The sequence below is a fragment of the Manacus vitellinus genome, unplaced genomic scaffold (assembly GCF_001715985.3).
Source record: "Manacus vitellinus isolate BGI_N305 unplaced genomic scaffold, ASM171598v3 scaffold_36_pilon, whole genome shotgun sequence".
Lineage (NCBI taxonomy): Eukaryota > Metazoa > Chordata > Aves > Passeriformes > Pipridae > Manacus > Manacus vitellinus.
This window is the reverse complement of record NW_021940508.1, coordinates 3,333,248-3,342,367: the sequence shown is the minus strand read 5'-3', so window position 1 is coordinate 3,342,367 and position 9,120 is coordinate 3,333,248. Positions and strand designations below refer to the sequence as shown.

The following is a 9,120-nucleotide window of genomic DNA, read 5'->3' as shown; positions in this document are numbered from 1 at the left end:
TACTTTTAGAATCTGAAATTCTTATTTCTCTTTCTAGAAAAATGTCATTTGTGAAGAAGAAATCTGGAGATAAAGTACCATGCAATACAGCATCAGCTATTAACTAAAAATATGTTGTCTCTCAATGAATTCCTAGGTTTAAAACAGCTGACTTTATTTAAGGACAGGAAATATAACCATTTTGTATTTTATGGGGAAGCATTTTTTTTGCCTTTTTTTTAAAAGAAAACCCCAACTAATATTTAAATAACAGATTAAGATTGGAGTGCTGGTTAAACATTGACTTAAATAAGTTATAGAAGATTCCAACAACACCAGGCTTTATAGAGGTTAAACATTTTCAAAAAGACACATTAAGCAAGGCTCTCCTTTGTACCAAAATACAGTCTCCAAACAATAAAAATAAAACCAACTTTTTCACAACAAGAAATATTGAAGATAAACTGCAGCATCAATATAATCTTATAGTTATCACTTAAAGTATTTAAAACAAAATAATATTATACTACTTTTGTTTCTTACTAAAGACACTGCAAAGGCTTATTTATTTATTTAATGGAATACAAGGTGAAGACAGTGGTACAAATTGTTTGATGTACTGTTTTCTATTTATCTGCTCTAACAAAATGAATCTCAATATGGTTACAGTGGTGAGCTATCCAGAGCTCTCTAAAATTAATGAGTAAAGCAAAACATAAAACAAACCTTATGTACCTTTAATTGAACAGACTTCATATTATGCTTAACTTTATTATACTGTAGTTGCTCAAGTTAAGCAATGGGACTAGTAACACTTCATAAAAATGTGCTAGATGTTATGTGTTTTGAGCCTTCAATTACTGTGATGGTTAGGAAAGTCATGTTAAAGCTGGAAACCAGCACAGCTTTTCAGTTGGCTCTCATATATAATAAACATGAGTAATAATCTCTGAAAAATGCAGGAGCACGATTTTGGATCTTCTGTCTCTCAGTCCTGAATTAGACATTGCTCTTACTATATGCATGTGATTCTACGAGTTGGTACCAATGGCAAATAGGTGAATGAGAGCATTAACTGAATAAGGAGTGAAGGACTGTGTTGCCTTCTTGCTTAGCTTTCAGAGGCCAAATGTTATACTTAGGAATTACACACTAGTGTTTAATTTTAACATTTGCAATCTCAGTGACTGTAACAGGGCTGTCCACCTCTAGGTTCCAGTCCAATGTGTGCTACAGAATATCACACTGATTGCGATGCATTAGATCCTAGCTCCAAACTGAAATCAAAGTCAGCCGAATATACACACAGATGCATTGACATCCAAGTACAGATGTGGTCCCTCCTCTCAATTTCAAAATAGCAGAAAGACCCCTTGAACAAAGTATTTCTTGAAGTTTGTTCTTGAGTGCTTATAAGTACAAAAATTTCTCCAATATAAAGAAGCCAATACCATAAATCCAAGCACTGCTTGTTTGGTCTTTTGCTTAAGTGCAAGATAGTCTAGAAAAAAGACGGAGTATACACTTTAAATTCTGCCTTTAAAGCCTTGTCTAATACCTATTCTCAGAGTACTTCTGAGGTTTTGACATCTTACTCTATCAACCGCTCTGTGAAGTACTAAGAAAAAGGGAAAATAACAAAGAAGCAAATGAGGAAAATATTTCAAATAAAAAAGATATTTAACATCCTATTAAATAAATAACTTAGAGAGAAATAAAAAGAAACAAATTTAGAACATACAAGAAAACCATACTATTCATTTTGTTAGAACAGTTATATACTACTTTGCTTATCCTATCCATTCTTCCAAAAGGTTTCTCCAGAAATGTCATTATTTGTGCATATGACCCAAGTGCTTCCAGTAAATGCTTGCGTGTCTAACTGTTCATTGAATCATTAGGCTTGAATGAGCAATTAAGGACTTTGATATGAGTTAGTATTCCATAAATAGCATTCCCCATGAAGATCACGCAACAGATTGTCTTGTCCATCAAGGTCTGTTGCAGTGATTAAAAAAAAAAAAAATGTTCACACTGGCAATAAATTCCATCCCCTTTGATCCAGCTTGCATTTTGATTATAAGATACGACAACAAACTAAATAAAGGTATTTCATGTGCTAGCAATAAGTACAAAACCTTCAAAGGCTTCCCCTGCTCTCATTTCAAGCATGCAGATGTCTGGGCTATTTCTCTGCTTTTACCCTTTAAGAGAATTATCAAACATTCTTGACATAACAGCCTTTGGTTCAGCTTCATCAAAAAAATAGCTTGTTCATCTATGACATGACCACCATGGGAAGAAAGTGAGCAGAAGTGTTTTTCCTTCTTGTTTTCTGTCCTCTCTTTGTGGTTCCCCTCCCATTCAGAGCCACAAACATTTGCCTTCCATTGTGCTTCCAATTTAAGGATGCATATGTGTTATATCCATTTTCTTCTATTCTTTCCTTCAATTTGCAATCACTATTAAACTCCTTCTGTTAAAAGAGGAAAAAAATACACAAATTCAGAACAAACATAACGTTTCAGAATTGCAGCACACTGAAGGCAAATACTTTCTAAAAATATTTGGAAGATTTTAGTGTTCACTGACACTCCTTTATGATTCTACAGTGTATTTAAATTAAAGTTTCACTGTGTCCACAGTATTTAAAGCAAAATCAGTTAGACGGCAAAAAGTGAAACTAACAAAATATATAATTAATTACTCAGTGCATAATTATAGTAGTGAAATTATATAATTTAGTCAGAACTGAAATTAAATTTCTCTGTGTTAGAATACGGCAACAATATTAAATCAAGTTCTCAGTCATAAACTCAAAAGTATAAGGAGGCAATCTTGAAATCATTAATCATATTTCAGTTCTAACAAATATAACCCTTAAATATCTTGAACAAGATATTGATACCATATGTTAAACAAATAAGTATGGCATAGCTGTACTTCTTATTTAAAGTAAGATCCTTTAAAGCATGCTAATCATGAAATAGGGCTTTTTGGATGGTTGCAAATACTGTCATGCTGCTATTACAAAGAATGTGAGGCCTTTTTACCTTGTTTACCTGAAGATGGGCTTAGCCTAAAAAAGAATCATGCATGATCCTGTATCTTATTGACTAAAACAGCTTGAAAGTAGTTTTTTCTATAGTACCAGAGATTAAGGTTTTCTGTTTTTAAAGGAGAACCAGTTGTCAATTTGTTAGAAGGAATAAAAAATACAAGCATGTGGAAGTATGTTGTTAAATGCACTTTTACACAGATCTACTTTTCTATACTGAAGCCAAGAATGCTTTGTTTTCATAAACAAGTAATTCCTACATACAAATCCATCCAATTTTAACAAACTACTTATATTCCATTTAGAGGTCTTTTAAAAGTGGAATGATTACAACATAATTAAATTAAAATGAAAAATTAGTATTTCGTTTCTGCATTTCAGAAAATAAGATGTCATTTCACAGCTCAGGCAGAAACATGTCAGAATCTCAGAGTATGATATACTAAGTGCATGTACTATTTTTAATTTATCTATGAACAAGACAAGAAAGAAATCTGAATAATAAAACAATTTTCATGGTACAGTTAAGAATTTCAGGGACATTGTATCTTTTATTACAATCAACATCCCTAGATATTCAGGTAATACACATATAGAAAGTATCTACATTAATAAAAAGGATATAAGACTATTGAAAATATATTTTCCATACCTATTAACTTTAATTAGAATTTTAAAACTAGTTAATGTTCAGTACTTTGATACAGTAAGAATTTTTTGTTAATAATTAATGTTTTAGTTGCCTCTAAGACCACAGAACACATACTTAACAGAATTGCATGTGTTCATATTCACATATGCACATATTCAAACTCAATTGGTCTTTAACTTTAGGATTACTAGTTATTTAAACAATGATTGCTGGGGAAGACACTATCAAGGAAGACTCTCTACAAAGTGACTACTGATACTGCCTGTATTCACAAAGCTATATAGATAATTTAATACTTATTTTCTGTAATATGCCACCTCGAGTGTCAAGGTATTAAAAAGGTAGTTATCGCCACTAATCACAGTTCTAAACTGTAGTAATTGCTCCTATCTGCAGGCAGCTTGTTTTGTTAAAGAAAACAAATAGTGAGTCTTCCTTTGGTCCCTTGTTCCAGCCAGAGTCAGTCAAATGGAAAAGTATTTTGTAAACATAGAAGTCTTACTTAACTTGTTTTCCCAGATGCAGAATTGTACTCAAATCCAAACTTTTACCTCTATTCTTAGACAATAGAGAGAGAACAGATGATGTTGTGATGTGCTTAAGAAGTCTTATTGGCAGGGGTGTGAGTGCTACTCAGGACTGCCTTGCTCATTTCAAACAAATTTCAGCATAATCCTGCACCAATGTCTATTGTACACATGCTCAAGAGTGTTTTTACAATTTTTATTGGTTCTGGTATTCATATCCATCTGCAAGCTGTCACACTGTAGTAATATGAGGCTAACTGCAAATCTTGGGAGTCTGGGAAAAATAATAACAGAAGCATTCTTGAAATTGCTAAAGTATTATGGAATAGGTTTTGATAAATCATTATGCTGTGATTTTATGATGTGAATATTGAAAAATTATCTCAGCTGGAATTAAAAAGAAGGCTTTCCACAGTCGTATCCTCCTGTCAACACTATTTCTAATACATTATGAATTACTGAATCTTCTGGCAGCAGTTTCCACCTATGGTACATGAAAGCTGCTTTGACTTCTTCTGTACGTATATAGGGTTATGGACTCTCACCATACCAGCCATGACAAACAACTTGGGCAAGAAAACTTGTCTTGGGCTTTGGGTTGGCCCATCACAAATGACTAAACTTCACACTGTAAACTGAGATGTGTGAATTGAAGATGTTGACATGCTAAAACCATCACCTATATAAAGAAGCATACCTACAATGACTATACTGAATAACTCAGTACACAGTTATATCTCTCAACAGAGCAGGACTAAGCCCTGATCATCCTGTAGTTCTGAACAGTGTAATTTTAGAAATGAAAATGTACATTTAAAGGAGTTTAAGAAACATTTATTTGTTCTGATCTTTCCTTAATGTAATTCTTTGACACCGTCAAAGAGTTTAGAAGGTCGCTTTTGAACCAGGAGTGACTAGCCACAGTGCAGATGAGGGAGGACAGTTTTTATTTTTTGTATGAACTCAACCCACCTGGTAGAAGTGTTTCCTTAAAAATGAAGGCCAAATGGCTTCAAGCCCCTTGAGTCTTAGTTAAGATTAGCATTAGTTCATTATTTTCAGCAGAAGGAGGAGGCTTAACCACATCACTTGAGGATAAACCCAGTTCCTATCTGTGACCTTCTGTCCACAAAGCCTATGGATGTCCTGAACACTTAGCAACCTGAAGATTGGCTCATAACCTTTCCAGGAACTGACAAAACATTGCAAAATTACAAACCAAACCCAATGTAATAGCGGAAGAATCTGGTGTTTGTGTAATCACGTAGACGTGTGAGGATACATTTGAGTTTAGTTGTTAGATTTATACATCATATTGCTCTCTACTAAAAATATTTGGATAGTTACTGGGTTTTCTTAGGTTGGTTTGTTTTTGTTTGTTTGATTATTTGGGTGGTTTTCATGTCTGTTTTTTTTCCCCCTGAAAGTATCAGTAACCCCAAACTTAACACAAATAAAAATATTGTATACATGGAAAACTTCCAAACGTTAACCAAATTCTGCTCAGACTAAGTATATCTGATGATATACAAGTTCATGTCTCTCTGTACTGCCCATAATCTTTTGTATTAATTAACACAGTCAATCTAAAGCTGGCTACTCTAGAAACCTTCAAAGTTGTAGTTTGATGACTTGGTGTGTTTACTCGATCAGCTCAAGTTTCCATGACTTCGAGTACACTTTATCCCTCCCAGAGTTACTGCTAAATGTGACTGTAATGAAGAAAAATGAAAAACAAGCCTTCAAGACTACATTTTGTAGGACCATCTCCATTGACCTCTCCTTAATAAGAAATGTGACTGAAGCAGTAAGTATAATAAATCCCAGAATGTGTGTTGGTATGATAGGAGCTTAGCAAACAAAAGGAAGCTTGTGTAGAGGAGTGATCCTGGTTTATCAGAGAATGAAATTTTGATGAACAGCTCACTTCAGCTCTAATTAGCAGTAATACACAGACAAGTGGGGTTTTCAGTAGTCAAGATAGAGAATGGTGCTGACTTCCGCAATCCATTTGGAATGTAAAAAAGGTACTTACAGAGCCGTAGACTTTTCCTTTTTTGTTCATGGCTAAATAGTAGTTGCTCTTAATAGACTTAACTGCCACAACTCCAATTTCTACAGATGTTATCTCCAATATGCCTAAAAAAAAAATTGAGCTATTTAATCACTTTTTTTAGAGGATTTTTTCACTATAGAAAAGCCAACAAATCTGAAAAATACTAAACTTTTAATATTCTGGACTGATAGACCAATAAACTTTAGCAAAATTCTTCTCTAAGCAATTGCAATAATATACATAAATATTTTTTCAATTAACATTTTGCTAACCCTGCATTTTAAACCACATAGATACTGAAACAGCTCCATTCTTCTTAGCATAGATTCTACTAAAGTTTATCAGAAGAGACATCAGAACCACAGCATTAAATTAAATATATGGCATATGTCAATAGAATAGCATATGTCAACAGAATACTAGATTTCCCCCAGTCTTCAAAACCCTTTATAAACAACTTGTTACTTGTAAGACATTCAGATAAACTAAATCTGTTGGTTGCACTGAGCTGATAAATTCACTTTTGGCAAGTGTTGTGACAATTTGGGATGTAGTAAGACTAACCCAAATGGCCACACTATCTTTGTCTTTCATATATCAGAAACATTTTGCTCCGCCTGTAATAAATATGATTAATTTTTTTTTCCTTTAAAATGAACTGTTTCTGTGACACTGGCTGGTTCAAGGAACTAATAATTGGAGATACAGCTTTTCATCTCTCTTTTCTGCCCAGAAGCATACTGACTTGGGAGTAGTAGAAGTTACTACTGGGAGCAAAGGTCTTTCTGACATCTGGAGCTGCCTACCTACTGCCAAGCAGAGGAGATATGGCCAGTTACTTAAATGAAAACTCTAAAAACAACTTCCATAATTACATGTAATATTAGCTTGAGAATTAGCACAAAGTGCTTAGGTGGAAATAAGAGAAAGTAAACTCAGGGGAACTCTGTAATCAAGGAAATGTGAGGTAAAGAGTCTGTTAGGACTCATAAGCTACTTAGAGGGGAGGCTCAGGGGGGACCTCCTTGCTCTGTACAAATACAGAGTATAGCTGTGGTGAGGTGGGGGTTGGTCTCTCCTGTCACACCTGCCGTGAGAGGACCAGAGGAAATGGCCTTTAGCAGAGAGAGGGGAGATTCAAATTAGAAATAAGAATAACTTTTTCACTGTTAGGGTGGTCAGGCATTGGAATAGGTTGCCCAGGGAGGTGGTGGATTCACTATCCCTGGAGGTGTTAAAGAGGCATCTGGATCTGGTGCTGGGTGATATGGTTTAGGGGTTACAGTGGTGGTGCTGGCTTGACAGTTGAACCAGATGATCTTGATGACCCAACCTTGATGATTCTGTGATCTTCTATGATCTTTTAAGGGTAACTTGCCTACTGTTGCAAAGGAGTCATATATTATTTTCCATATTAGAGATTATCTCTAATCTCGAGAAAAGTTGTGAGGGTTCCTTAATTAGGTGTTGATAGTCAGCTTGTATGTCATGGCTTTGACAGAGGCAGATCAATGAGTTCACAACAGACAAGGCCTATTATCTTTGTACTATTCTTAAAATGTTGCTCATTTTCACAGCAAAGAAAAGCCAAAGTTGCTTTCTTGATTTTCTGTGAAAACATTATTATAGAGCATTGAGGAGCTCTTGAATGGGAGATCTGCTAAAGTATTTGTGCTCAAAATCAAACAGAGTTAAGTGGACTGCCTTAAGTTTTGTGGATGACAAATTATTAGAGGGTAAGAATGTGGTGTGAACACAGGTACAACACCATAAGTGACACAGTGTTTTTTGTATTTTCCATGCCAATAAGTGATGAGAAGAATTCACTTAATTCTTTCTACAGAATTGTATTGCAGTAACATGAACTAGTCTGGTTCCATTTCTAACACCACCAGTAACAAAACAAAAAATTAAGACAAACCAAAACACAAACAAAGATTATATTGGCATAAAATGCCATTATTTTATGTTGAAATGGATTAAACTGACTTAGATTTTGCCATACTATCCTTGTAACAGTAACCATATTAGACTATTTCAATTGACTATTACACTAGCAGCATCAATTCAGTCCATCACACAACAACCAGTAAAGTATGAATTGGATACTGCACCCACTTTAGGAGAAACCCTCAAGGCCATACAGCAGGTGAAAATTGGCAAGGCAGCTGGGGTTGATGGAATTCCACCTGAAGTCTGGAAACATGGGGGCCTTGCACTCCACACCAAATTTCACAAGTTTGTGGTGCGCTGTTGGGAGCTCGGTGAACTACCATCAGACCTTTGTGATACAGTCATCATCACTTTGTATAAGAAGAAAGGTACTAAATCAGACTGTTCAAATTACCGTGGTATTATCCTGGCAAGAATACTCTTGAACAGACTAATACCCACTATAGCAGAAGGAATCCTACCCGAAAGTCAGAGCCAACAGGAGCACCACAGACATGGTATTTGTTCTCAGACAACTGCAAGAGAAGTGTAGGGAACAGAACAAAGGTCTCTATGTAACCTTTGTTGACCTCACCAAGGTTTTCGATACTGTGAGCAGAAAAGGTCTGCGGCAGATTTTGGAACGTTTAGGTTGTCCCCCCAAGTTCCTTAAAATGATCATCTCACTCCATGAGGATCAGCACGGCCAAGTCAGATATGGCAACACACTTTCTGAGCCCTTTTTAAGTAAGAATGGTGTGAAACAAGGCTGCGTTCTTGCTCCTACCCTCTTCACAGTCTTCTTTAGCATGATGCTCCAAAGGGCCACAGCAGACCTCGATGATCAGGACAGTATCTACATTTGATACCGTACTGATGGAATTCTATTCAACCTCAGGCGACTGAAGGCCCACAC

The 9,120-nt window shown here is 35.3% G+C and overlaps 1 protein-coding gene across 1 annotated transcript in view; it reads right to left on the bottom strand.

The window, feature by feature from the left end:
* Positions 1–303: 303 nt before the first annotated feature.
* FGF10 (fibroblast growth factor 10) overlaps positions 304–9,120 on the bottom strand; it is a 65,552-nt gene continuing 56,735 nt past the window's right edge. Inside the window, exons 2-3 of the mRNA XM_008932075.2 lie at positions 6,252–6,355; positions 304–2,455 (exon numbers count right to left, since the gene is read on the bottom strand). Of these exons, the coding sequence (XP_008930323.1) occupies positions 2,258–2,455; positions 6,252–6,355 (302 nt within the window). The 3' untranslated portion in view covers positions 304–2,257. The remainder of the gene's footprint in view (positions 2,456–6,251; positions 6,356–9,120) is intronic.